This window comes from Botrytis byssoidea, assembly GCF_014898295.1.
Source record: "Botrytis byssoidea strain MUCL 94 chromosome Unknown BBYS_031, whole genome shotgun sequence".
Taxonomy (NCBI): domain Eukaryota; kingdom Fungi; phylum Ascomycota; class Leotiomycetes; order Helotiales; family Sclerotiniaceae; genus Botrytis; species Botrytis byssoidea.
Window position 1 is genome coordinate 296,738 of NW_024065872.1, and position 27,930 is coordinate 324,667.

General features: G+C 41.8%; 8 protein-coding genes across 8 annotated transcripts; 3 read left to right on the plus strand and 5 right to left on the minus strand.

Annotated features, from left to right (window-relative positions):
• Positions 1-664: 664 nt before the first annotated feature.
• Positions 665-1,255, plus strand: EAE97_010893 (uncharacterized protein; the record flags this gene model as incomplete). Its single annotated transcript, XM_038881408.1, has 2 exons — positions 665-771; positions 850-1,255. 2 exons carry the CDS (start codon positions 665-667, stop codon positions 1,253-1,255), a joined length of 513 nt encoding a protein of 170 aa, XP_038727798.1.
• Positions 1,256-4,891: 3,636 nt separating this feature from the next.
• On the minus strand, positions 4,892-5,725 carry EAE97_010894 (uncharacterized protein; the record flags this gene model as incomplete). The annotated part of the gene is made up of 3 exons (XM_038881409.1): positions 4,892-5,184; positions 5,283-5,530; positions 5,583-5,725. 3 exons carry the CDS (start codon positions 5,723-5,725, stop codon positions 4,892-4,894), a joined length of 684 nt encoding a protein of 227 aa, XP_038727799.1.
• A 952-nt stretch (positions 5,726-6,677) lies between these two features.
• Positions 6,678-8,426, minus strand: EAE97_010895 (uncharacterized protein; the record flags this gene model as incomplete). The annotated part of the gene is made up of 1 exon (XM_038881410.1): positions 6,678-8,426. One exon carries the CDS (start codon positions 8,424-8,426, stop codon positions 6,678-6,680), a length of 1,749 nt encoding a protein of 582 aa, XP_038727800.1.
• A 630-nt stretch (positions 8,427-9,056) lies between these two features.
• EAE97_010896 (uncharacterized protein) lies at positions 9,057-12,291 on the minus strand. The gene is made up of 6 exons (XM_038881411.1): positions 12,253-12,291; positions 12,172-12,208; positions 11,860-12,109; positions 10,548-11,593; positions 9,913-10,470; positions 9,057-9,862 (listed from the first exon to the last, which is right to left on the minus strand). The coding sequence occupies exons 4-6, from the start codon at positions 11,348-11,350 to the stop codon at positions 9,199-9,201; spliced, it is 2,025 nt and encodes a 674-aa protein (XP_038727801.1). The 5' UTR covers positions 11,351-11,593; positions 11,860-12,109; positions 12,172-12,208; positions 12,253-12,291; the 3' UTR covers positions 9,057-9,198.
• Positions 12,292-14,969: 2,678 nt separating this feature from the next.
• Positions 14,970-16,121, plus strand: EAE97_010897 (uncharacterized protein; the record flags this gene model as incomplete). The annotated part of the gene is made up of 1 exon (XM_038881412.1): positions 14,970-16,121. One exon carries the CDS (start codon positions 14,970-14,972, stop codon positions 16,119-16,121), a length of 1,152 nt encoding a protein of 383 aa, XP_038727802.1.
• A 1,365-nt stretch (positions 16,122-17,486) lies between these two features.
• On the minus strand, positions 17,487-18,502 carry EAE97_010898 (uncharacterized protein; the record flags this gene model as incomplete). The annotated part of the gene is made up of 2 exons (XM_038881413.1): positions 17,487-18,225; positions 18,354-18,502. 2 exons carry the CDS (start codon positions 18,500-18,502, stop codon positions 17,487-17,489), a joined length of 888 nt encoding a protein of 295 aa, XP_038727803.1.
• Positions 18,503-19,202: 700 nt separating this feature from the next.
• On the plus strand, positions 19,203-22,579 carry EAE97_010899 (uncharacterized protein; the record flags this gene model as incomplete). The annotated part of the gene is made up of 5 exons (XM_038881414.1): positions 19,203-19,549; positions 19,659-21,333; positions 21,391-21,962; positions 22,023-22,144; positions 22,197-22,579. The coding sequence occupies 5 exons, from the start codon at positions 19,203-19,205 to the stop codon at positions 22,577-22,579; spliced, it is 3,099 nt and encodes a 1,032-aa protein (XP_038727804.1).
• Positions 22,580-24,947: 2,368 nt separating this feature from the next.
• EAE97_010900 (uncharacterized protein) lies at positions 24,948-25,673 on the minus strand (the record flags this gene model as incomplete). Its single annotated transcript, XM_038881415.1, has 2 exons — positions 25,389-25,673; positions 24,948-25,185 (listed from the first exon to the last, which is right to left on the minus strand). Exons 1-2 carry the CDS (start codon positions 25,406-25,408, stop codon positions 24,948-24,950), a joined length of 258 nt encoding a protein of 85 aa, XP_038727805.1. The 5' UTR covers positions 25,409-25,673.
• Positions 25,674-27,930: the final 2,257 nt, after the last annotated feature.

Genomic DNA, 27,930 nt, shown 5'->3' on the forward strand with positions numbered 1-27,930 from the left:
TACGCCATACACTAAAATTAAACCTAACTTGTAAGAAATGGAAGAAGAAAAAAAGATTATTCGAGAATAATATCCTTCTATTGGATTTGGCAAATCTCGATTCTCGAGGGATGAATGAGGTCAAGAGGAGATTTTGGTATTTGGTAATGAAGATCTTATACTAGGTATGAATGAGGGGCAGTTATTGTAGATGAATATTGTAGATGTATATCGTAGATAAATTCAATATCATTTTATTATTCCATAGAGAATCTCTCCTTTGAACTTATACAACCTCACAATATTAATTAAATTCGGAATAACTATCTAACATCCTGATAAGATAACGAGATACCTTAACTTCACTCCCGAAAACCATCACTCAATATCTAAAAGCCGAAATCATCAATCATCAACCATCTTTCATTCCGAATCTTTCAAACTTTGGTGAACTCAACCTCCCAATCAATTCAATACAATACAATACAATACAATACAATACAATACAATACAATACAATACAGTACAGTACAGTACAACATCCATTCCACCAAGCCGAATCCGAATTCGAATTCTCACCTCACCTCGGTCTTTAATTTTCAAACCACCAACCTTCAAACCACCAACACCCACTCATCCAAAAACAAATCTTTCTTCAACCCACCACCCACACACCACCCCCAAAATGTCAACCGAAATCCCCTTGACAGCAAACCACACTCAACAACCCTTCAAACTCCTCGAACTACCCCCGGAACTCCTCACCCTTCTAGAATCCGATGTTCCTCCCACGTAAGCCAGCTTCCTCCGCTCCGCTCCTCCCTACAACCACCATTTCCACACACTAACCCGATTCCCTCTCCACCACAGCCTCCTCCTAACCTCCTCCCCTCAGCCCCCACACCACGCACACCTCCTCGTATCTCCTTCTCCCTCTTCCGCTTCCACCTCCACCACCCCCTCCACCACCACCAAAAAAACCTACCTCCTCCGCCAAAAAAATACTTCCAATCCGCTGATGCTTCTCTCACCCTCTACCTACTCTTCCTCCTCTTCCTCCACCTCCACCCCCCAACCCCAACCAAGCATCACGAGAATAGGAAGTATATCCGACACGATCGAATTAATCGAAAAAGAAGAAGAAATCATTGACGGACAAGAAAAGCATAGAGAAAAAGAACCCGAAGTCTCGAAAAAGACTACCACGGGAAAAGTAAATAAATGGCATGAGAAATTCGCAAAGAGTAGGGGGAGTGGTACAAATAGTAAAGGTTAAGATGGGATATTGAGTTGTGTGTATATACAGGTATTACAGCTAGCTAACTGGTTGGTTAGTCGATTTCATACTCTGATGAATCTTCATCGAGCAAGATGTAAGACGAAATGAAATGGAATAAATAGAAATAAATAGACTCGCATCCATTGTTCCATCCATCCATCCATCCATCCGTCTATCCAGATCACGGGAACGAGATGAAATGAAACACAGCACAGCACAGCACAGTAAAACAGAGAACTTTCCTTCCTTCTCTCTTCCTCCCAGATATCTGTTTATACCTATGTAGATGTATAATATAAGATCTTACATGCATATCAAGATATAAAAACACAACCAATCTCTCATAAAATAAATATATAAATAAATTCTCATCTTTGAATTCGATTAATCTCATTTATCTCATCCATCCTCTCCCCTTCTCCCCTTCTCTCCTCTCTCACTCCCACTCCCACTCCCAACTTATCAGAGATTTTTAATAATAATAAATTCCCCCCCCCCTTTCTCTCCCTTTTTCAAGAGGAAGAAGAAGAAGAAGAAGAAGAAGAAGAAGAACACCCTTCCTCTCCCTCCACTCCTCCTCACTCCCTATGGTGGCAAAGTTAATATTCCGGACGAAGATAAATTCAATATAAATCCCTATACAAATTTCTATTTCGTATATTATGATATTGATATATATATTTGTTAGTAATGAATAAAGCTTTTTGTTATTAACAAATCAAATCAATTCTTTTTGCAATCTGTTTATTATTGAATTTTGATAAAAATAAAAATAAATAAGGATCTTAAAAGGTCTTAGAGCTTTCAAGATTTTTGAATATTAGAGTTGTAAGAAAGATGAATGAAAAGGTATATATATAGAAAGTCAAAGAGGTAAATAAGAGCTAAAGAAAAGAAGGGGAATAAGTATAGAAGCTAAGGAGTGGGTAGGAGGTATTAGTCGAAAGTTTAAAAGGGAATAGAGTTCTTTCTATGAATTACATTATATAAGGAAAACCTCTAAAAAAGCTTTCAAGTGAAATCACAAGCTATACTATTATACTATGTAATACAGAATATATCATATAGACAAGAATATAACCTAACTTCAATCTATATATTAATAAATTATAATTTTTATTTGAATTCAATAAAAGATTCAAAATAAAAGTATAATAGAAAGATTAATAATCCTTAATAAATTCTAATTAAAAGATTTAAAAGATCTTTTCTATCATTTTATTGAAATCTAATAAAAGATCAATTTAGAAAGAAAAAAAGAAGAAAAGAAAAAAGGAGATTAAAAAGCAAGTAAAACCTAAAAGCTTTCTACTTGATAGATAATTGTTGTTTTAAGCCGAAACTTTCAATTAACCTTCCAGAATTCAAGAAATTCATTAAGAACTTATTAATTAAAATAAGCTTTGTAAAGTATAAAGACTTAGATTAATTATATTAATACTTTAAAAACGATTTATTCAATATATGATAAAGATATTGTAGAATTTATAGCAATTACGAAAGGATCACTTCGTCAACCACGGATTCTGCCACCACAGGGACTCCTCATCTCGTTGCTATATATATCATTCTAATTCTCACGAAAGAAGATAGATAGGAAGGAATGTCATTTTGTAAGGTAAATATAATAGGGAGATTGGTTTGATTTCTTGGTGGTTTCTTAATGATGTAATGATAATATGATATAATTTTGGAGATGAAAGAAATGCATTGTGATGATGTGGTTCGCTTCTGTGTGATTGCTTTGTGGTATCTTATTGTGTTGTATACTGGGGGGTTCGGTGAGTCTGAGGTCGGAGGTTGGAGGTCGGAGATCGGTATATCTGTATAAGATGCTCTGAATATAAAATCATATCTCATATATATTGCTGAATATGTAGCAGGAACTGTAGAGAGGAAGAACAGGTCATGAGTAGAGAGATAGATTGGTAAATATATATTTCGAGTATGCTTTCCAGTTCCTGGATTTGTTGATGAGTTTCAAGATACAAAAGATACAAAAGATACTCGTATGTCTATCAAGCTAGCAGTCTCAATACTTCAATACTGACTTGGGGTTATTAGTACAAACATCTCATATTCCGAGTGCTTCATTTTTTACCAGACAGATCTTTCGTTTGACTCTAGCTTTATATCTCGGATCAAAAATGCTCGAGTGCGAGTTGGCGTCGTCCTCGAGCTCGCGTTTAACTCGGTCGAGTTAGAAAGTCTCGACTTATATTCCTTCGATTTCTATTACAGATCTATGTGAGTTCTTAAAAGGAGTCAATCGAGTACATATCAATTTTGAGATAGAATTTTTTTATAAAAAATCCCTTTTTAAACTACTAGACATACGCAAATAGATATTTATATTATACTTGATTACGATAATAATTATTTCCAGATTAAATATAACCAAAGGATACTAAGAAGAATCATTGTCGATATACCTAGATGCTTTCTAGTAACACGTCAAGAATATACGCTATCAACTTTGAATTGGGTCATAGATAGATAAGTAAGTTATAAAATCAAAATTCAAATGAGTGAATCGTATGTGACTACAAGGTATACTTATTCATTTGTTCCTCCAACTTGTGAGTCAAATTGTGATTCGAATCCAGGCACGAATCATCGAGTCTAAAATATAACTCGAAATCTAAATTATAAATTTTAGAAAGAAGCAACGCCGGACTCGAATTCGGATTCTCCCCCCTATCGATCGCTCGCGGATCCGTCAGTCTAGAGATTTGAAACGTAGTAGACGCATTGAGCCGCAGTAATGATAACATCAAGCATACAATAAAAAAACCAACACCTGACAACACAAATGAGACAGGCTCGAGAATTTAAGCTTCGGCTTGATATTTGAGTCTTGACAACAGTCAACACCATTAGTTTGACGATGTTCTGGCCAGCTGCTATTGGGAGGCTATAGCGATCATTGCGATGGGCGTGGAGAAGTTGGAGATAGTCATTGAAAGAGATGAAAGATTAGGGTAGTGAGGATTCGCTAGTGATCGCTTACGAATACACGGACTGCAGGCTCGGGTATCGTAGTGTGACGGGCTCTACGTCAGCGAAAAAACAGACGGGAATTGACCATCATTTGAAAGAACCTTAACAACTAAGATCTTTTTATAATCTAATATTAAAGAATGAAAATGCTCATCATTACTACAAAGAAGACTTAAATTTTCGATTGCTGTTTTCAAATCTTAATAATTCATTTGAGATGGATTTATAATCTATTAAAAAATTCCTTTCAAAAAGTACTCAATTTCCGCCTGTTTTTTCGCTTACATAGAGACGGGATACGCATTCCCTTCAACCTGTGTTTTTGTGAGAGATGATTAGAAGTTGCATACCTCTTTTTCTCTGCAACGACATGGTCATATCAACCTACAGCCGTGTTGGAGAGGTTTCCATGGAGAGTGGACGCTTATAGAAAGTTACTCTCGAAAATCATAAATTCTATCTCAAATACTATTCTATACTTCTAAACAACATAACAGACTACAGATGCTCGCGAATTAGCGCGGCAAATTTGCATGCTAAAGGTGGCTTATGTAACAATGAAATAACAAGCTTGAATACACTCTCTATATCATCTTCGGACACTCGCCTGGTCAAGCTTGTCGATCACAGCTATCAAATTGAATTTGAATGCATGATATTGACAAACCACAGCATCCTCCACTCAAAACTCTCCAAAGCATGCACATCCCGCTTATCCAAGCGATCGGCCTCAAACTTCTTGATCAAAGCATACAGCGAAAATCGGCACCAGATGATGATACCCATCTTGCACGCCCGAGTGAAAGACCACAGGCTCGAGAGCCCGAGGCCCACGAGTAATTTGAGACGCAAACGAGGACTACCCGCATACAACGCTGCATTTTGAGTCGTGCCCCAAACAATCTTGGATACGGGATTACTATCTGCTACGAGAGCATTTGCCAAAGCGTTGAGGTATCAGCGAGAGTTAGCCAGCCTACTTCTTCAAGCAGTGGACCCGAGCAAGCGATCTGGACTTATCAACCGCACATGTAGAGTAAGCATTTAGGAAGATATGGGAATTGTCTGTAAGGCCAATTGGCGTACTGGATGCGCGGAAACAAGGTCCTCATTGATTCCAATTCGAAACGTAGATCATCCTGCGATACGTCGAACTTGGCCGCGGCGAATTCGAAGGAGTCGTCGGTGATGTTGACTATCGATGTATTTAGTGGGAAGCGTAGTCGTCCGCAGGGAGGGCACTTACTCAAGTCTCTGCTTTCCGATTCATCACTATGAGATGGATGTTATTGATTGCATCTCCATTTGAACATTGAACACATACTTATGAGCCTCATAATATGGACGGAATTCGACCACACGCTCCAAGCTAAGAACCGCGTGTCTACGATACGATTCGAATTGCTCACCGAGAGTCTTAGGGCCTCGGGAAGCAATTATAGCAACTGGGTCGAAGACGAAAGGCATGATGATGATGAATTCTCGCAAGAAGTTAGTCAATCGTTCAATTTAGTGAACCAGCAAAAAATCTTCTCATCCCATCAACTCCCCATCTACTATTCGCAAAACAAGTAATCCTCAACTCAACCCAACCCAACCCAGTTTATCAAACAAAAAAGATCGAATAACAATCTACAAAATATAATCTTACCGTATAAAATAGTGCCACCGAGATAAACTTTCGTTACAATAAATAAATAAATAAACAAACGAGATAGCGATAGATATATCGATCGAATTAATATGAATCCAAAATCCGAGATCCAAAGTCAAGAATCAAGAATCAAAACTCGAAATGTATTTTTCTTTCTTTCTTTGACAACCTAACCTACCTAGATACTTATCCATAGATATACTAACAATCCGCAATAAAAAAGTCTTACATCTAAATGAATTTTAGATTAATGTAATGCAATAGGCTCAATTTATTTATAGCTTTCAACTTTCAACTCACAAAGCATTCTGAGAAGTATTCGCTGTTCGCGAAATAAAGAATGCTCGGTTTAGCTCGGTGATTGAATTAAATCTATCGTAGAGGGAACAATGAAATTTTTTGTGAATTTCTTTGGTTCGTTTACCTATTTGTTTATCTAGGTATCTGCCTGCCTGCCTGCCTGCCGAATAATCCATTAATCAATTCACCCAATTCACCCATCTCATCTACCCATCTAATCTAGAAAGAGATGAAATTCCCCATCTAATAACCAACTACAGCGACAGGGAGGACTACAATGAAGATGAAGAACCAGACGGATCGAAGGATAGCAATTTAAAACGCTATATTTGTAGAAAGAGATTTAAGACGAGAAAGCAAGAGACCAAGATCCTCCAAAACCCCAGCCAACTTGTGCAAATATCTCGAACCAATTTCCATTTTTGCCAATCTCAACCCCCGTCTCCAAATCATGCAATCCCTCCCTCACTCCCCCTCCCCTTTCCCATCCATCCCTTTCCCATCCACCCCACCCTCCTCATCACTAAAAACATCCTCCTCGGGCATCGGAATCCCCTCAATCATCTCCCTTTCCACATCTCTTCTCCTCTTTATTTCTCTCCAGCCAGCACTCTGGTCCCAATCAAAATCAGGAGGAAAATGCATCGGTCTCCAGACACCATACTCAATCCTACCAAGAGGAGGATAACGCGCTTCTACACCTCGGCCTGCTCCTTGAACTTGACCTGCACCTGCACCTGCACCTGCACCTCCACCTCCAAAAGCATTAACCCCCCCATCAACCAAATCCGCTCTTCTCCCCAATTGATTTTCAGGCTCATACCGAAAGGGAGCAGGAGGAGCAGGAGCAGGAAGATTCTCCACAATTCCTCTAATTTCTCCCGCATCTCCAATTTCCAGACGAGGGGGTCCAGCGACCGGAGAATGAGGGCGAAGTTGCGGCTGAGGAAGATAAATGGGAAATTGGTTATTGTAATCCTCATCTCCATCTGCATTTGCATCTCCATTCTCACCCCGCAATCGATGGCGTTCATAAAACCGACGAGCATTTTCATGAATTTCTCTTTCTTCATCTCGAATTCTTTCCATCTCCATCTCCCTCTCCCTCTCTGCAGCCGCATCTGCAATTCCATATACATCTCCATTCCGTACGACAGGGTTTGGAAGAAGAAGATTCTGATTCTGATTTCCATATGCGTTCCCACTCCCATTCCTATTCCCCTCCCCATCCTCACCCCCTGAACCATAACCATACCTCTCACGAAGTTGTCGTACATATTTCAAGGGATCTGCCTCTCCCCCACCCTCTCCCTCTCCCTCCTCATCTTCATCACCCATCCCCTCAGCACCCCGCCGCGCCAGGTTCCCAAACTCTTCTCTATCCCCACCCAGCCCATCTCGTTCATCTCCGAACAGCCTCTGTGGCTCAACCCCCCTCACCCTTATCCTCTCTGCATTTCGCACACGATACATTTCTGCCATCTCTGCCATCTCCCACATCATCCCATCCCTTCTCCTTGCATCTCTCTCCTCATCTCCATTTCTCGCAACAACACGCGGCACCTGAGGTATTTGTGGATTAGGAAGCTTCTCCCTTCCATTCCCATTCCAATCCCCTCCATCCTCTTCATCCTCATCCTCATCCTCATCCTCCGATACCTCATCCATCCGTCCCGCCAATTCTCCATTCCGACCAGCCCCAGCCTCTCTGATCAATTCTTGCAAATTCTCAATCAGATATCGATTTCTGAGTTTTGGTATTGGTTCCGGGTTGGGTACTTGAGCAGGAGCAGGACCCGGAGCAGGACCCGGAGCATCAACAGGAACAAGAACAGGAATTAAATACCCACCCGGAACCATACCCATAACCAGCCTCCCCTCACCTGGATTCACCGCTCCCGCATATTCAGGATGTCGACGAGCTCCCGCATATAAAGGTTGATTCAAGTGAACCCCTTCCACTTGCTGAGCAAGGGGTGCAGGCTGTATCTCTCCTTCGTTCCCATTCATTTCTTCATCCTCATCTAGTTCCTCATCTAGTTCCTCATCTAGTTCCTCATCTAGTTCCTCATATAGTTCCTCATCTAGTTCCTCATCTAGTTCCTCATCTAGTTCCTCATCTAGTTCCTCATCTAGTTCCTCATCTAGTTCCTCATCCGGATAATACCTCTCAAGCCGATACCAACGCCCATGATCCAAATACACACCTATCATCCCAAAAAATTAGTTCATCTTTTCAAAAAGAAATAAAAACACTCCTCCCCTCTTCCCTCTGCATATCCAAGACTCAAAACAAAACAAAAGAAAAGAAAAGTATCCAAGATAATCCACCCCCTCCTCCCAAGTCTCATCACCCAGTCCTTCAATCCCCCAATCTACCTATTTATCCTAATCCGCCTCAATTCTCCACCCCTCTAACCCTCTAACCCCTCTCCCTTTACTCCATCTCCCCCACCCCCCCTAAACCTCCTAAATTTCTGTTTCAACTTTGAAGCCACCACTTTAAAAACTAAACAAAAGTACACATAAATTCAGTTCCCACCATTTTTTCAAACTCCCAAAACCTCTCTCTCTTTCTCCCCCCTCCAAAAAAAACCCCCACCCAAAGCCAAAACTCAAACCAAAACCAAAAATGAAATACAAATATAACTCACCAGGAGGCCGAGGCAATACTTCGAGTTCGTGTGGTGGTACTTCTGTGTACCCATTAGTCAGCAAATATGCATTGATGTCTTCTAGATATGTTGCGTTATGCATGCATCGCAATTACATGATTACTCCAAAACGAGGGGAAATAAAAATAACCACATAACATCCATCCGACCCAAAGACTTTGGTAATGGTATTTATCTTACTACGTAGTATCTGATTTCAAAATGAGAAAGAATAGAATACTATTTCTAAGATTTACCCACCCATTGCCAAAGGCCAAAGATCACACAACATTATGGTATCAATTAACGACGAAAAAAATCATTGCGAAGTACTAACCCACAGGTCGATAATAAGGAATCCTTGGATCCGCAGCCTTTCTCCTTTCATCATCCTTGGTGACATTTTCCGACATCTTGATTCTCAAGTCCTCCTCGGAATATTCGGGATGTTCTGCACGAACTTTTGCCAGTGCTTCTTTTTCGGCCTTCTTAACTTCATCATAATGTCGTTCCTCCACCGATTCGAACAGTGGACAATTTCCATCCTTACCACCTCTCCTTACATCATTAAAATGATCGTAATTGCATGATTTGGAACAAACATAGCATTGGACATTATAACATCCATTGCGTGTGCATGTCATTTTATTGCAACCTTCTTCCTTTACAAATGGAGTGCCACATTTGTTACAAGTCCTAATCATTGCTGCAGACATTGCTTCCTCAATTTGTCGTCTAATCGAGAGACCATTTGCCTTTGTACTTTCTTCACAAGTCATAGGGATATGTGACTCCAATTTACAAAGTCGACAACTGACCTTTTCGCAATCAGGAGCTTGACATCGAAATTCTCGATCAACTTCGACAGGAGGATATTCTGCTGCGAATGGACAAAATGGACAACTGGCAAGATTTTCAATACCAGCCATACGTAAGACAGCTTCTGCTTCATTACGTTCCAAGGCGACGATGGTTAATTCGTCTAGGAATTGATTTCTACATGATAGATAAGTATAAATCTGGAGCTAATGATTAAGAATACTCACCTTTGTTCAAGAGAAAACCCTGCTTCACATCCATCCGTGGACATACACATGAGTAGATATTTGGAATTTCCAATTTCGGTCTCCGCTGATTGTCGTGCACACCCACGGCAAAACCAATGCAGGACTTCTTCATTGTTGCAGTGAACCATGCGATTGAGTGGATAGTCCGAATAGCAACAGCAGCATTCTGTCATAGTTCCCTCAGCTTCAGCTCTCTTTAGATTCTCTTCTTCTGCAAGTATTGCTTCTTGTTCCGCGAGGCGACGACTTTCCGCAGTCTTTCGAATCTTCCGACATACGAGTAGTTCTTTTAAAGTCTCTACCTTCTCGGGCGATTCATTCATTTGAATTAGTTCCTCAATTCTACCACCTCGGTATTCTTGTGGCATTTTTCTCGGAGTTTTGATTCTCCTATATGGTGGATTATTAGCATCAAAAGTTCGATCTGCTTCCTCGAGTGTGCGGTAGGCGGAGAAGAGACGATGACCAGTAGAACGTAGTGTTTCATCTATAAAGGTCAATGGAGTTACTGGAAACTCGAATGAGAGGATGCTCCGACTAGAAAAATGTTAGCAAAAGAAAAATGGAATGAGGAAATGATTAAGTAATTGGGATGAAGTATATAATATACCCACATTAGTGTCCGCTCCAAATATAAAGCAGGCCCAACGATGCGATCGGCAGCTTCATATTTTTGTACAGCTTCCTCTTCTTCGGTAAGTACTCTCTTTCTCTTCAATTGCTTCTGGACATCTTTTGCTTTTGGGTAAGGAGTGCCAGCATCCGCTTGATCCAGAATGTGAGCAATCAATCGATCAGAAGTGAAAGATACTTTTTCATAAAGACTAGCGACATGATCCCTACAAATCTCTGGGAAGACTGCAACAACTGCATTGATACATTCCGTCTTTGTTTCCATCATCGGTTGCTTTAAATTGTTTGGTGATGGTTGAAATGGTTGATGGAGACGAGAAGGATCAACAAACGAAGGAGAAGCATGTGAAGCTCGATTGTATTCCGCTTGAAAGGTATAATCTTCCAACAGTACACGATTGATACCTTCGTCATTTTCCTCATCCATCCACTGTGCCCAATTCATTTCCCCTTCTTCGTTCTTGACAAGAGAAGGATTTCTGGCCATGGCTTTATTTTCGGGTACAGCTGCAACTGCGGGTTGAGGTAATCGACCCGGGTACACTAGGTTGTTATCCTCGAGATCAAATATCTGGTCGTTGGCACCAAAATACCCTCCGAGTTGATGGTGTTGTAAATTTAGATGTGGGGGGTGCGCGGGGACTTGAGGTCCATTAAAAGCATCTTCATAGCCTTCGGAGTCCGAATCCGAGATTTCGATAAAGTTATTCACTGCATTTTGGATATAGGGCTGTTTATCTCTCGGTGGACCATTGGTATGGTTCACTGGAGCTGCTTGACTCATGTCGTCAAAGTGAATTTGCTTGCGGTTGACGGTTGATCAATATGATGAGTTCTTGAGTAGTTGGTTTTTTGGAATAATGTAAGTTGTTGAAGAGGGACTATTGGTCAAGAGTGTCGTGAGAATGATCGTTTGCATATTCAAGATGTTTGAATTTGTCGAGGATAGTGGGTGAATGATAAGTAAAGAGAACTGATGAACCGAGTGACGTTCTATAGAATCTAAGGTGATGACACTAGTAGTGTACTAGCAGATTATTCGACGTTAGTAGATTCTTCCTCTAAGATTTGGGGGAATCGAATCCGAATCCGGTTCTCGAAGTGAATGTGCAGATTCCGAAGAGGAATCGAACCTTATGTGTGATGACTAGAATAGAAGAGACTCGACGGAAGAAGTTCTAGTAGTACATCGTCTGTCCGTATATGGCAAGAAGAAACATGAAACGATGGGTAGGTAGGTATGTTCTCAAAGTCTCAAGATTGGAAGAGGGAAAGTAAAGAATAAGATCATACCACGAAGAAGTGAAGAATTATGGTATTCACCAGGGCAGGTATATCAGGTTGTATCTTTTTGGAGAGTGAGTGAGGGGTTATGAATGAAGTCAAACGTATATAGGTATGATGCAACAGTATGTATTTAGGTAGCGTTTTCCAAATTTATATTGTATTATACTATAGCCTTACAACGAATGATATAAAGTTTCAAGTATATTCTGGACTAATTTGATAGGAAAGTACTGTATGGAGAAGAGAAGAAGTTGAGCTTGCCAACCGAATTAGAATTACGAAGATATTCCCAAGTGTGTGTGTATTTATTAATCATACCTGCCTAGTAGATAGGTGAGAGTGAAGAGTGAGTGAAGAGTGAGTGAAGAGTGAGTGAAGAGTGAGTGAAGAGTGAGTGAAGAGTGAAGACTGAAGAGGTGAAGTGAAGTCAAGGCAGAAATGAGTGAAAATGGAAGGTAGAGTTGAGAAAAGGAAGCCAAGGTAGATGGTTCATCATGATTACCGGTATTTTTAATTTAGATGCTAGGTAGAGGTCTCTCCCTTGGCTCCACCTAGTCTCTACCTAGTCTCTACCTAGTCTCTACCTAGTATGCATATTGAGAAATGATGGAAGATCATAGGTTACACGTGATCATTCTCTCCACCTTTTTCCATCTCTGACTAGGGTCGCTCGAAAGTCGATAGGCACGATAGGCACGATCGGAACAGTATTACGATATTACGATATTACCATATTACGATCATACTACGATGTAGGTACGTACTAGGTATCTGGTAGCACTCTGCAGATATTTATTATTCCCACATTTCCATGTTGGTCAGAGCTTTTCCTACCTTGTCCTGTCAAATGGAGCACAGACTTTTCTTTTGAGACTAAGGGTCGCTGATCTGAATTTTGATGGACGTGGACGGACGAGGGGAAAGAGGCAAAAAAGCCCCACATTGGGAAAACGATGCATCACTCGATAAAGTGGGAGAAGAGTGTGGAGGGTGAAGGAGAAGGTGAAGGGTAGGGTGAAGGTGAAGGGTGAAATAGGACGTGTCGGTAGGTAGGGTAATAGAGTTCCTAGATACACAAACGGAAATCTTCTAGAAGGGCCTTTGTTAGGTGGCAGTCAGGCAGTGTAGGTATCTAATATATACAACGAGTTTCCAATTATTTCTACTCGATAACTACTAGGTACGAGGGAGGTACTTGATCATGTTTACCAGTTCAATGTGGTAGAATAGAATCAAAATCAAGATCTAGATTTCATATCGTCAAATCAATCTTCCACATGACTCTATGGAAGCATTTTGAATAAAATACCTAGGTAGCTAAATAGATGGATACACTCCCTCTTCTTCTCTGACCTATCATTCATCCTTTCACTCACTTCCCACCCACTCACATTACCACTGGAATCGTTCTGGAAAGAGGTTTCTCATGTAGGAAGTAAAGTAATTGATTCTTCCCAATGAGACACAGCATACTTCACACCAATACGACATCCGATAACGTACAGTATCGTTGATCGGGAAATTCTTCTTCGCATCTCTCATTCATGGGTATTGGAGTATCCAAACACCGCATGTGAAGGATGCCACCATCGTAATGAATCGGTCCAGTGAAAACATCCAACACGTTCTTTGCGTGGTACTTGCTGTCCTTTCTGAGGAATCAGAAATCCATCCGAATATCAGAAATACTTTGGTCGGTCGATGGTACAGTAATTTTGAATCATTTCTTTTTTATTTATCAGGGATTTGGAAGTGATTGTAGAAAGAGAAAGGGGGGGAGAGGAGAGGAAAGGAGAGAAGAGAGACATTTCGGGTTTGGCAAGACGGAAATGAATATGGATATGAATTTAATCCATCACTTCCTAGGTTCTCTCTCTTTCTCTATTGCTGATGATCTTTCTACTATTGACATATATCTACATATATCTACATATATGTCTTTATATACCTTACCTATAGATACCTACATGTAAGGTCTTCTCCAGGCATTTATCAGGTACACTCAAGCTGGACGAGGTAAGTGACTGCAATCCAATATATCAGGAGTGAAACATTTACCTCAGAGTAGATCTTCTCTCCTCTACTACCAACGATGTCTCTGTCGACTATCATTACTTGAAGTCTTTGATCAAACATCCTACTACGTACATACCAAGTAAGTCAATGCACCCCATATTATCACTAACTTGATATCGTAGAATTGACCACTTTGACCCCTCTGATCCCTTCATTACCTAATGCTTTTACCAAAAAGAAGATCATCTTCCCTCCAGATTTTCACATGATGATATATCTCTTATCGTTATCACTATCGTTATCGCTTCCCCCGAGATTAACCGTACCTTTAGCCTGGGCAATCTCATTTAATTCATGCTCTCCAATTGACTATTATATATAGAATTACATACACAACTTCAACTCGATTCAAAATGTATGGTCATAACCACAAGGTAGCTAAACATTCTCTCTCGTTCACTCATCGAAGAAACATTCAAGAAGAGCATGAAGCTTCTCTTGTTTCCATCAATCCCGTCATGAACATAGCGGAAAGTATATCTCTGCCTAGGCCTCCATAAATCCCGGTTATTGTCGGCCCCGGATCTCACCGTTCTTCCTCCTCAAAGTCTCAAACCACCAACCATCAAATCATCAACTTCCTCGATACGAACTTGTCAATGGTTGAACATACCGGTACCCAGTCATCAATACCTTGAAAGGCAAGAGCTTTGACTAAGATTAACTCAGCTTCATGCGGAGATTGTGATCATTTGATGTGGAAGTATTCACCAATTGCTAATCCTTCACTCCCGAATCATTGTTTGGTCTTTAGTGAGTCTGATGGGTTGACCTAAAAGACGTATTTAGAAGGTAGATATTGCATCCCTTCCTTCAAAGAGGACCCCTTCCCCACAGGAAATGCATACTAGCATCTATCTACTTTTCTTTTGGGAGCATTCACCACATATCTACCTTCTTATCAAAGTTCAATTCCCCACAATAGAGGGAACAGAATAACTTTATTAGAGTGCCAAATCTCACAAAGAAGTTTCTATTCATATCTCTCCATCTTCCTACATAGATCTCTTTCATTCAATCTACGTTCCTACTCTTCAAACATGTTTCCAGATTATAATTCCCCAGATCTTCATCTGGCTCACCCAACTCCAGAAGAAAAACTAGCAACGTGGAATCTCAATTATGAAGAATGGGGCAAAGCACTTTCCAAGTCAGATTACCTTCATCGAGAACAATATCTCGCCAGCGTTCCCTTGACCTCAGAAGATGGAATAACCTACTGGTGTCTAGTCGATAAATCCGCCCCTCCAAACAACCGGGAAATCTATGCCTCCTGCGAATCCCTCCGTAAAAAGGCTTTTATATCTAAAGAAGGAAAAGTTGAAGAAGTTATCATTCATTCAATTGGATCTGTTTTTTGTCCTCCCAAAAATCGAGGCCGTAAATATGCTTCTCGAATGATGACAGACCTGGGCAATATCCTCAAAACATGGCAACTCGACCCCAATATCCCCGGACGTCAAAAAACCCCCGCTTCCATCCTCTTCTCAGACATCGGCAAAAAATTCTACGCAAACCACGGCTGGCATCCCTTTCCCTCCTCGCACATTTCCCTCCTCCCTCTACCCAACCCCGCAGATTCCCCCTCGTCACATCTCATCACCCTCCTAAAAGAAGAAGACCTCCCCCCCCTCTGCGACCTCGACACCACCTACATCCGTCAAGTCCTCTCCCGCGCAAACGACCACAAAACCCACATCGCGCTCCTCCCCGACTACCCCACCATCCAATGGCACCACCTCCGCGAAAACGTCATGTCCGTCTCCATCTTCGGACGCGCCCCCGAAATCAAAGGCGCGCTCGTCGGTTCCCCCGGCTCTCGCGTCTGGGCCTATTGGACCCGCGGCTACTACGGTCCCGTCAATTCCCCCTCCTCGGGAAATTGTCTACACATCTTGCGCTTGGTGCTCGAGGATGAATCGAATAGTGCGGCGAACGCGGAGAAATTGGAAGCGGTATTGCGGGAGGCGCAGAGGGAAGCGAGCGAGTGGAAGATGAATGAAGTGCAGTTTTGGAATCCGACGGCGTTGGTGGAGGATTTGTTAAATAGGTCGGAGTTGGGCGAGAAGGGCATCCATCGGAAGGTCGAGAGGGAGGAGGAGAGTGTCGCCAGTTTGATGTGGTATGGAGAGGGAGAGGGGACGGTCGAGGAGGTGGAGTGGTGGGGAAATGAAAAATATGGGTGGTGTTAGATTTTGGTTTGGTTGGTCTGGAGGAGACATGGTGCTAAAGAAAAGAAAGAAAAGGAAATTATACCATCATCTTTTCCTTACTTTTTACATGGGCGGCAGCGGATCTCTTTACATTGCATTGCATTACATGACACATCACATCACATCACATTGCATATAGCAGTGAGCAGTGAGCATGGCATACCACGGTATCTCATTTTATCACCGGTTCATCTCGCTGCTTCGCGGTACTCAGTAGTACTAGATAGATAAGAAAGAAGATGAGCGATAACTTTTTTACTTGACTTGACTTGACTTGACTCAATAGAGAGGGAGGGAAATGGGGAGGGAGAGGTATCTAGAATCGTATCGTATCATATCGTATCATAGCATAGCATATCATAGCATGTCATATCATATTACTAGGTATATCATAGCAAGATTGACAGTTGAGGTATCAAAACCTACATATACATACAAACATATAAACATAAAAAGGTGTGATTTCAGGGGTTCATCGTGTATTTCGTTATATTATACTAACTATACAATCCATATACAATATAATTCATATCCTCATATCCTCATAATCCATTTCCACGACATTTCCATCTTCACAAGATTTATATACCTTGTCGATAGTACTTGCTAATTCTGACAGTAATGATAATGACAGGTGAAATGACACATGACGAACAGATTGACTGACTGACTGACTAACTGACAAACAGACAGACCATCTGCAAGATCTCCAAGATCCAGGGTCTATCTTTGTTCATTTCGAGTTTTGAATTTCGAGTTTTGAATTTCGAGTTTTGAATTTCGAGTATTGCCAGACCACCCCCTCCCCCAAGAAACTGATGATCTGAATTTGAATGATAGCTAGAGTAGGTGGAGAATTGGATGGGATGAGATGGAACAGGATGGTTTGGGTTTGTGTGGATGGATGGATGATTGGATGGGTAGATATGTTTAAATCTGTAAATCTTCGAATTTCTATGCATAGTCATTAGAGTTTTAATTGCTGATTTTAAATATGCATATCTACTAGGTAGGTATACACATTTGGAGTTCTTATTCCCCTTCCTTTCCCTTCTCCTTTAAATCCTCGATATATATTTCAAGACATTCGGGATTTGAGGGTGGGATGGAGTAGAGTGCCGACTGCGTTGAGGGATTGTTTATCCATGATCAAGCACAGTCAATTGAGTCGAGGATTGTAGTAGGTAGGTAGGCAGGTAGACTTCTACGATTTTGAGACCTGAGTTTGCCATCTCATGGCTACACGGCGCATGTGTCTTACGGTATGTTTCCTGCTCTGCGCCTACTGTTTTTGTTGATGGAGACGCCTTTGCTTTTGCTCATCTGGGTGGTAATGATGGCTCATCATTCATACTTGTGTTGCTGTCCCTCTTCTCGGGAGCGCGATTCTTGATTCTCAAACTTGGCTTTTCCCTCTTCAATCCATGCTTCCATGATGAAATCTCCGACTTCCACCGCCCTGATAGCTGTACTCTTTATACCTCCTCTTGCCTTGCCAACTCTACTCTCTTTCCTAATTTCCGGCTCATTATCACTGGCTTTTCCCTTTCCTTTAATATCTGTTGCGCCTCCAGTTGGGATTTGCAGTTCCGCTACTGCCGGTTCCCATCGTTGCGGATGTCCAATTGGCGCATTCCCCTCTCCCTCATGTTCTTTCATCTCCATAACAACTCCCCAGGTACACTCCTCTGGATTTTTCAAGTCTTCTAATTTACTCGCGCTATAGGCCAGCTTTCGTAAACAAGCACGCAATTCTTCTTCGACATCAATATTGCGAATGGCATTTATATCTGCAGGAGCGCGTCCTTCGAGGAATGTAAAGCGTTCGTTGGAGGGAATAGAAGGGAAGGAAGAGAGATTAAAGATGTAGCGTTCGAGTATTTGGATCGAGGGGGAAGATGGGTAAGGTTTTGTAGGAGAGGAGGAGATATTGGCGGAAGAGGAAGAGGGTGCGACTGCGGGGGAATCGGAGTAGATTACTATGGAGACGGTATTGATTGTTCCAGCTTGGAGGTGAGGGGTTATGGCGCTGACGCAGGAATTTATGTAGGCGCAAAGTTCTGGGTGGCGGTTTTGAGGGACACTGGGAATGGTCAATTGGAGTTTGGGGAGGGGAAAGAAGAGAAAGAAAGCTATTGGAGATCTGATTTAGAGATAGACCTCAAGATTGAGAGGAGATGGGATTGAGAAGAAGAGAACCAGTAAACTCACGGGAAATTAAAAGCGCGCGTTAGGAGGAAGGTATTTTCGGGATAGAGACCGCGCGCGTGTAAGATTGTATGGATTGACAGAGTGAGGAAGGAGAGGAGGTGCGTGTGTAGTGAATGAGGAGTACTGAGCGGTGGAGGGCGTGCCGGCATTGTGGATGGTGGTTATCGAGTTGTGTGTGAGTTACTTTTTCGAAGAGTTGGAGAGCTTGTTGGTTGAAGGGCGACCTGGTAGAGAATGTCTGGTGGTTGATATGGAATCTTTATTGGCTTGCTCGAGACTTGGACTGTAGGTGTATAGTAGTAGTTATCGTTACTCCATCATGACATACATATCTTGTCATTTGATATCATTATTGGAAATTCACTGTTTCCCAATGCATACGCATTACCTACCTACCTAGGTATGCATCTCAATATATGATGTCAATGATTGAATGTCAATGATTGATAAAGTTTCCTATAAAAAAATTCGATGAAAGCTAGAGAATCTAGAGAATCTAGAGAATCTAGAGAATGTAATTGATAAGATTTACTAACCTACAAACCTTCAAACCTACCCATCTACCTACCCATCACAAAACTCTAAAAATATGGACCAATGATTGGTGAATTTTGAGGTCAAATCAGATCAATTTACCAATCGCGAATTTAGACCACGACGATCAACTTTACCGTGATACCGACTACGAATTAATTCCAACACTTCTCTCTCTCAAATTTATTCACTCCCACTCCATTATCTACAACCCCCCTTAAAAAGGTGTCACTCAATCCTTCGAGATACCTCTTCTTCTATTTCTCCTCTTTTATTTCATTTCTACATTCGATTTCTTAATTTGAAGAATCAAATATGGCTTCACAGCACGAGACACAACTCCTCCAAATACTAGCAGATACACAATCATCTGCAGATGGACCCCGCAGACAAGCAGAAATCTTTCTTAAATCTGCTCAAAATGATCCAGCTTTTCCTTCCACGCTTGCATCAATTGCTTCTCATTCTAACGTCCCATCAGAGCTTCGACAAGCTGCTTTATTAAATTTAAAGAACTTTACTAGCAAGAATTGGACTGGACATGATGATAATGGCAATCCTACCATTCAGATTGAGGAGGGCGCAAAGGCAGAGATTCGAGCACGAATGTTGGGTATTGCTACAAGTGATGTAGATTCAAGGAAGATTAAGGGTGCAGCTAGGTTTGTGGAAACTCTTTTCCTTACAATTTCTCGGTCTTGAATATGCTCATGGAGGGGCATTTTGATCTCATGAAAAGGCGCATATGCTAATCTACAATTTGTTGAATAGTATGGTAGTTAGCAAAATTGCAAATGTCGATTATCCAGATCAATGGCCAGATCTCCTTCCAACTATCCTACACATCATTCAAACCGGCACAGATTTACAATTACACGGATCATTGAAGGTATTAGCAGATGTTGTTGAGGAAAGTTTGAGTGAAGACCAATTCTTTTCCGTCGCACGAGATATCGTCAATACTGTCTATGGTGTAGCAGTCAATGAAGCACGTCTAGGAAAATTGCGCGCATTATCAGTATCTGTTTTCCGCGGAACTTTCGATATTATGGAAATGGTCAAGGACGAACATGGAACGGAAGTTAAAGCATTTGCAGAGGAAGTCCTAAAGGACTGGACCCCATTCCTTGTGGCTATTATGAAGCAACCTTTACCTCCACCACCAAACGAATCAGAAGAGGATGGACCAGTCGATCAACAATGGCGTGGAGTTATTGCATTAAAGTTACAAGTTGTTAAGACCTTGATGAAGATCAAATCGGTTTTCCCAACATTATTACTTCCACAAAGTCCAGTTTTGTTCAGCGCCACCTGGGCAGAATTGTCAACTGCACAACCTATATTTCAAGAGATGTATGTCGATAATGATATGCCAGGTCGCATGGAGGATGCGGATAATTTGCCATATACTTTAGATTTCTTGGTATTGGAGGAACTCGACTTTTTACAATCATGCTTGAAAGCTCCACCAGTACAAAAAGAACTCGAAACTCAATTACAAGCAAATGCTGGTGCAGCTATGACCCCTTGGGTTGTTGATGTTATGAAGCTTGCTGTTAACTATGCACAAATTCTCAAGGAAGAGGAAGAATTATGGGATATTGATGTCAATTTATTCTTGGCAGAGGAATCATCAGTTACCACACAATACACTCTCAGAATGTCTTGTGGAGACCTCCTTATCAAACTTGGTGAGTGGTTGTCTCATGGTGCTTTGGAAGGTTTATTGGCCTATACCCAAATGATCTTTTCCTCGGACGCCGCTTCATGGAGAATGAGAGAGGCAGTTTTGTTCCTTCTCACTCAACTCACAAACGATTTCTTGGATTGCGACAAGGAGATTCGCCCTGAGGTTTCCCAAGCTTTCTTACCTTTCATCGATTATTCTATCAACAGAGAAGAAGAGCCATTATTGCGTGCCAGAGGATACTTGGTGGCTGGTAATCTTGCACAAAGTCTACCTCAGGTTTCTCTTGGATTACTTGATCGCACAGTCAGAGGTGTCAACTTGGATGAGGCCGAAGTTGTTAAGGTTTCTTGCATAAAATCTATTCAAGGATACATTCTAGCTCACAATGTACCTGCTGATCGACAACTTCCGATCATTGCTTCCATATCCGAATTCCTTCACTCCAAGGATCTTACAGAACTCGAATCTGCCGATGATCTTCTTGTTACCTTGGTGGAATCTTTGAGATCTGCCATTCAAATGGATACAAGAGTGACACTTGCAGATGAAGGTGGAGCTTTGGATTTATTGTTTGTTCTTGCAAAACATGGTGCCTCGAACTTTCAATTGACCATGTTGGTCACTGAATCATTCGAAGAAATTGTTGAGTCATTTACTGGCGGACCGGGCTACACAGCTTTATGTACTAAAGTATTGCCTTCATTGATCGGTGCATTTGATGTGGGATCTATAACTGATGATGATCCTTTGGTAGAGGTAAAATTTTCTGGTGCTCTCGATATTTTGATGCTAAATACTGATATTTTCTTCTAGCTTGCCGCAGACTTACTTACTATTCTTACCCAGAATGGATCGGAGCCACTTCCAGCTGGATATGTCGCTGCCGTATTACCCAAGTTGAATCGACTTTTGATGACCACAACTGAAGGTGGTATTCTACGACCAGGTGCTGAGGCAATCAAGTATATGCTTATGCATGATCATCAACAAGTCTTTGCTTGGCATGATGAGAGCAATAAATCAGGTTTGGAAGTTTGTCTCATCATTATTGATAGATTACTTGGTCCTGAAGTGGAAGATAATGCAGCATCAGAAGTTGGAGGTCTTGCAGCTGAACTTGTTGAGAAAGCTGGTCAAGAACGTCTTGGTCCATATTTGCCACAACTCTTGAGAGCTGTTGCTACACGTCTTGCGACAGCAGAAGCTGCTCCTTTCATCCAATCTTTGATTTTGGTTTTTGCTCGCTTATCTTTGGTTGGAGCACATGATGTTGTTGAATTCTTGAACCAAATTGAAATCAATGGCCAAAGTGGTTTACAAGTTGTTTTAAGCAAATGGTTGGAGCATTCGGTTATGTTTGCAGGATATGATGAGATTAGACAAAAGTATGTTTCTCTTTCCAATTCTACTCGTAAATTCGATCGTCCGAGGCTAATCATAGATAGTGTCATCGCACTCTCCAAAATCTTCAGTCTCAATGATCCACGTGTTGGTCAAACCATGGTCAAGGGTGATTTAGTCATTCCAACCAGTAATCGGATCATGACTCGATCTAAGGCCAAACTCAGTAAGGACGGATCATACTTCACCCCCCCCACCACAACTAACACGACAATCAGACCCCGATCAATACACAATCATTCCTGCATCGTTGAAAATCATCAAAGTCCTCATTGAAGAACTTATTTCAGCATCGGGACTTCAAAATGCGGCAACGGCAGCAGCAGCCGCAGAATTCGCTGACGAAGATGGAGATGATGACTCATGGGAAGATCTTCCAAGTGTACTTGATCTAGGCTTGTCGAGTACAAAAGCGGATCTTATGGCATTTGGAGAGGGAAGAGGGGGTTTCGGAAGAAACAGAGATGATGAGACTCAAGCTTACTTGACCGAATTCTTTGTTAAGGCTGGAAGAGAAAATGTAGGAGGCTTTAATGAGTTCTACGAGGCATTATCGAATGAGGAGAAGGTTAAGTTGCAAGAACTGGCCCAGGGGGCTTGATTGATGATTCGAGGTAATGTGTGAGATAACATTGTGATGGATAGATGGTTTTTTGGGTAACTGGGGACTCGTATGATGCTACGATGATATGTTGAGGTAAATCGATGTATAATTTGCCTGTCTGGCTGGTGCGCAGACAAGATTTTATTACATGGTATGGGATGGCATCAAATGGTTTCAGACACCGCAGTTTATTCGTTCCAATTTGGAGGAATGAATGCGAGTGATCTGCATCACGAAATCATGACTTGAACGATGATGATGGGGAATTCTTGAGCTAAAATAAAAGTAAATACTTATGATGGATGGATTGGCTGGGTACAAAAAATATCATATGTTGTAGATGGATAGCTTGATGGGTGGTATGCTAAATTGCATGTATGCAGGGAAATACGATGGCATAGAATAGCTTAGGATAGATTAGTTGAGGTTGTAATGAATATTTGATTTCAATGTTTGTTTCTTCTAGGGTGGATTGTTTGGTACGCGGACTATTTAGTCGTGAATATGTAGATTTTTTCCTTCCTCGATATATAATTATGTTTTGTTGGGTGGTTATTGCTGTGCCTTTAAGCATCACTCTTCAAGCCCGGTGCGAGGGGTGATGATGTGTATCTGACCCTACGACTATCCAACTGAATCCCAAATTATCTGTAGTCGCTCGACACTTACTTGGGGCGTCGCACTGAGCATTTCTACTCCAAATCCAAAGAGTAAAAAGGAAAATATGTGCTTCCTTCCATATACTCCCTTCCCCCAAAGTTTCCTCAACAGAACGATCTTCTCCCACTCGATTTTGCAGTATCTCCAACAAACACGAATTTACTTCCTCGATCCCAATAAGAACGTACCTAGGTAGACTCAACAGTAGGTGCCCATAGTATCAGCAAGGACTCCTCGCGATGATTTCTTCGCTACTTGTCATGCTAATCTTCACCTGCTTTTCTATCGCACTCCTGGCCTGGGATGCTGTTATTCTATTATTGAACATATACGTTCCACGTGCCTTTTTCTTGCGCGTTTTTTGCTGTTCGTTCATAGTGCTATATCCCCTGTATAGTTTTCGGCTTTGATTCTGTTGGATTACCCCTGTAATTTGGTGGCTCTTTATGAGTAAGTAAGTATATCACGAAGTTTCTTTCTCAAACTGACATTCGAATTGTGATTCGTGCACTATCGTTTCCGCGGATTTCGCTTATGCATTGTGTCGAAATTGGTGTTCTAATTCCCAAAGTGGGCTTCTGCGTGTCAGTCTCAGTCTTGATGCAATGACACAATCGGGATATATCGCGATGATTCCATCAGGATATGTATCCATATCAAATTTTGCCATTGTCATCTTTGGCCCACCAGCCATAGGGAATCTCCGTGCTATAGGTTCCCTATTAGTGGAAATAGTGATTCCTTCCCTGAAGTAGTATATCCCAGTGAGTGTTTCGCGTGATGGTCAACTGAGACGGGGATTGGTGGTAGTTGACTCTGGAGGCCGCTTCTGGGATTCTCTATCCCGATGATGATGTCTTGGGTTGGGTAGAAATGAAGATGCTTACTTATATAGCTATTGCTTGTTAACAACCAGTGATGAAGTTACCGATAATAAATCAACTGAAGAGTTTGAGAGAAATGGGCTTTGATCAGGAACAATGTGGAAACGTCACTCGCGTAGCATATAATGCGGTAGAGTGGATGGGAGTGAATGTAGTGAAATGGAAAATCGTTGGAGATGCAGTTAATTGGGGCGAGAAGGTCTAGAGACAGTCTTTTTCATATAACACGGTACTTTCCATGAGTTTATCATCCTATGCTCTGGCTGTTGCTGCACTACAAGTTCCCACTGTTTTCGTGGATTCAATCCCACTAGGCGTACGCACTATCATACAAGCGCAACGGGGCGGTAACTCTTCATCAAACGCCGGAAGTGTAAGGACTTTGGTATCATCTTTCATACTATTCGATATATGACTCGTATATCGCCTGATCAGCTTGTTTATATCTGTACTGACATTATTTCATCCCAAGAATATTAGAGTGCTACTTCCCAGAGCGCACTTGGATTCACGTGAGTTGTCATTCACAGTCGTGGAGATGGGAAGATTGAACTGAACCATTTGAATCTATGACAACGTGCGTCCAATGAAGCTAGAGCATGTATTTGTATTCCTGATCACGACTGAACGATACCTATTGGTATGTATCTGGAAGCTTTCCCATTCGTTTTACACGTTTCCTTACATCGCATTACGATATCTCTCCATTTTTGTATTAAAAACTAGAAGGAAATGATCTTCTCAGAACGCGGATGCCGAGTACTTGATTCTAGGAGGGAATCAATGCACACCGGATAATTTTCTCCTGATATTTACTTCGATTAGCCATTGGAAGAGTAAACTTGGTTCATCTCTTGAATGAGTGTAGCGTGTTGAGAAAACTTCCATCTGAGCAGTCCAGGCATGATGTTTTGTAGGAATCTCATGGCATCGAATGCATCCGCTTCCCACGAGCCGACAAAAGCACTAAACTCTTCTCTCTCACCTGATAGGAAATACTTCAAGAGACGAGCACCATGACTGAGAATGACGCCTGGCACATAAGCCATAGCATACCGCCTAATATTCCATATTGAATCAGGACATTGATGATGGATTATCCGATTCCACCTGGACCATTTATGGTCATTGTCCACAGTAGAAAGAAATATTGACAAATCATCTGCAGGTATGAAAACCTAACCTTGGCCGAAAACATCACACTTGCAATATTTTCGTCGAAGCTGAGAGAATCGGAGTACAGCAACCACTGTGTCACTTACCTTTTCGCCCACTGCTTCATTTATTCAAACTGGCATTGTTACGGTACCCGTAAAGCTCGAAAGTAGCAATGCAATGGAAAGTTTCCTGATGCATCCTCCCAACGACTGTTCAGCTTTCACTCAAGGTATGCGAATATTGTACCGGCTTGATTCTCAGTGTAACATTCGCTCCAGTTTTGTAGTCCTACATACCTGTGATCAAATACCAAGCCTTGGCCAGATAGACACAAGCCCAGACAGATTCTCAATGAGACAAAACATGATGAATTCTAGATCGTGGAATTAATAAGTCGTAATACCCTTGGTCACCCACTTCAAGCCAGCAGCTGAAAAAAGATGAAGCTTACGCTCCGTGTTCTGCACTTCATCTATGAAGTCGCTCGCCAAGTACAATACAAAGCCAAAGTCGTTTATTGACTCAGCTCAACGGATTCTTGAAGCCAAGAATCCGAAGGGCGACATTTCTCGATATTAGATACATATTTTCCCATCTAATCAACGTACCGCCAAGTAGCTTTACCACACGGTAATTCGCAGGTACCTTTGATGTGATACAGCGATGAGAAAATCGTTGCCCGGAACCTCAATCTATCACTTGTGATCGCTGTCTCCAAGAGTTTTGGGGTCTTGGTAGCATTGAATGATTGTCTCCTTGGCGGCCGAGCACTCAATCGTTTATCCTTTCATGCGACTCGGCCCTCGCAAATTCACCAAAGCAGAATCTTCCATACTCAAGTTGATCCGTCCCTGAATTGACATTTCATGAGCGTTAAGACTTTTTCCGCATCTCCAAGAGTTGACCCTTGACTTGGCAATTGTGAACTTCGGTCGTTTCCATTAATTGCCTGTACATTTGTGATGACTTGTTCATTCATTAATCCATTTTCATAACCGACGTAGCATAATTGAAAAGGAGTAATTTTTCATGTCAATGCACACATATCGCGAGACGGTGAGACTTTGATGCCACGACATATACTGCGGGAAATGGCCCCCAAAATGCCAAGATAATTCCCCAACCTCCTTCCCCTTGTTCCCTCACAATCGACAACGAATGCATCGTCATCTAATTTCCCCTATCCATCGCATATCGATACTCACCGTCCCTATCAATATCGATAGCAGCAAAGTAAGACATATTAACCTTATACTTATCCCGCATCGGTATTGAGATCCGCCCATTGGGAGAAGTGCGGATATGGTCTCTCAATAATGCCACAGCTTGCGGTTAGGTTCGGGCTCCACGCACTCTATCAACGCTGCCACGAAAGTTTCCCCGTGCCCAGATTCCTCCATTCTCCATCCTCCACATTTCCAACTTCTTCCAAATTATCTTCTAGTACGGAGTGGTGAGTGGAGACCCCGACCGAGGAAATACAAAATGCGGATGGGGGGAATCGAGATGTGGACGGAACATCAAAAGGAAAATCTCTCAACTTCCTCGGCGTGGAGCATGAGAATAGCGGGCGCGGGCCGATTGCATTCATTGGTGCGGTGGAGCACGTTCTTCGATGGAGTTCGAAATTTGAATTCAGGAGCGGTGGATGACTATGGGGACCGGAAACGTGTGGCAATGGCAGAAACAAATATTCACCGTGCCATCGTAACCGTTCACCGCTCGCACTCGCACCCGTACTCGCTGTCGCTGTCGCTGTCGCTGTCGTAGCATCGAGCGAGAGCAAATACCCAGTCAGGCATGATTAAGCATGTTGCGCATTGGCATCGTATTTACAAAAATTCTCCGAAGATCTTCCACCCATCACAGGCAGAGGAAGACATCATCTCGATGAACACCAACTACAGCAATGAACACAAGCTCTTTTCCCCAAACAGTCGCACGGAAGCAAACAATCACTGCCCCACCATAGCTACGCGCATTAACCTCGAGCTTCTCTACCAGCAGTAGCAAAGAAGGCAAAACGAGCAAGCCACCTATCCAGAAAACGCACCCATCTCCGCTGTGGACCATTCCTTTCCCTCCTTCAAAGTTCACGCTGGTAATTCCGTACAATCGCTCCAATTTTCAAGGCACGCTATGGATACACTCTTGCCTACAATCACGATGGATTCCTCCATATCGCTAGCCCAGCAGGGAGAATTCCCTGTCTATCCAGGTCCTCCCCTGGTCATCGTAGCATCCATCTCGTTTCCCGGGTGATATCGTAACAATTACCTGCCAAAATTCATACCCGTTCCTGCGAATGGCCAGGTCCTCTGCTATTAAATTATCCACACATACAGCAAGTAATTTTGTACCTGCCTTAACCACCCATCTCCCATTCAAGCGTCCGCGAACCAGCGGGTCTCAACCTGTCTACTAAGTTCAAGATGGGATAAACCAGGCACCAAATCCGTGAGGAAATTTCAAATTGTGGAGATTGGATTATCTTTTTTTGTATTGGAGCTTGTACGGCAGACTACAAGGTAAAAAGATTTCAAAAATGATAATAATTAAAATAATAATAATAATAATAATAATAATAATAATAACAAGAACAATAACAATTATAATAGAATGAAATAAATCTATGTTGATTTGGGG

What these genes read in the sequence shown, in the direction of transcription:
- EAE97_010896 (XM_038881411.1), bottom strand. Translation starts at nt 11,350, where the DNA reads ATGAGTCAAGCAGCTCCAGTGAACCATACCAATGGTCCACCGAGAGAT. An exon ending in TATTTGGAGCGGACACTAAT is followed by an intron (nt 10,471 to 10,547) that starts GTGGGTATATTA and finishes ACATTTTTCTAG; the next exon opens with TCGGAGCATCCTCTCATTCG. An exon ending in GGGTTTTCTCTTGAACAAAG is followed by an intron (nt 9,863 to 9,912) that starts GTGAGTATTCTT and finishes TCTATCATGTAG; the next exon opens with AAATCAATTCCTAGACGAAT.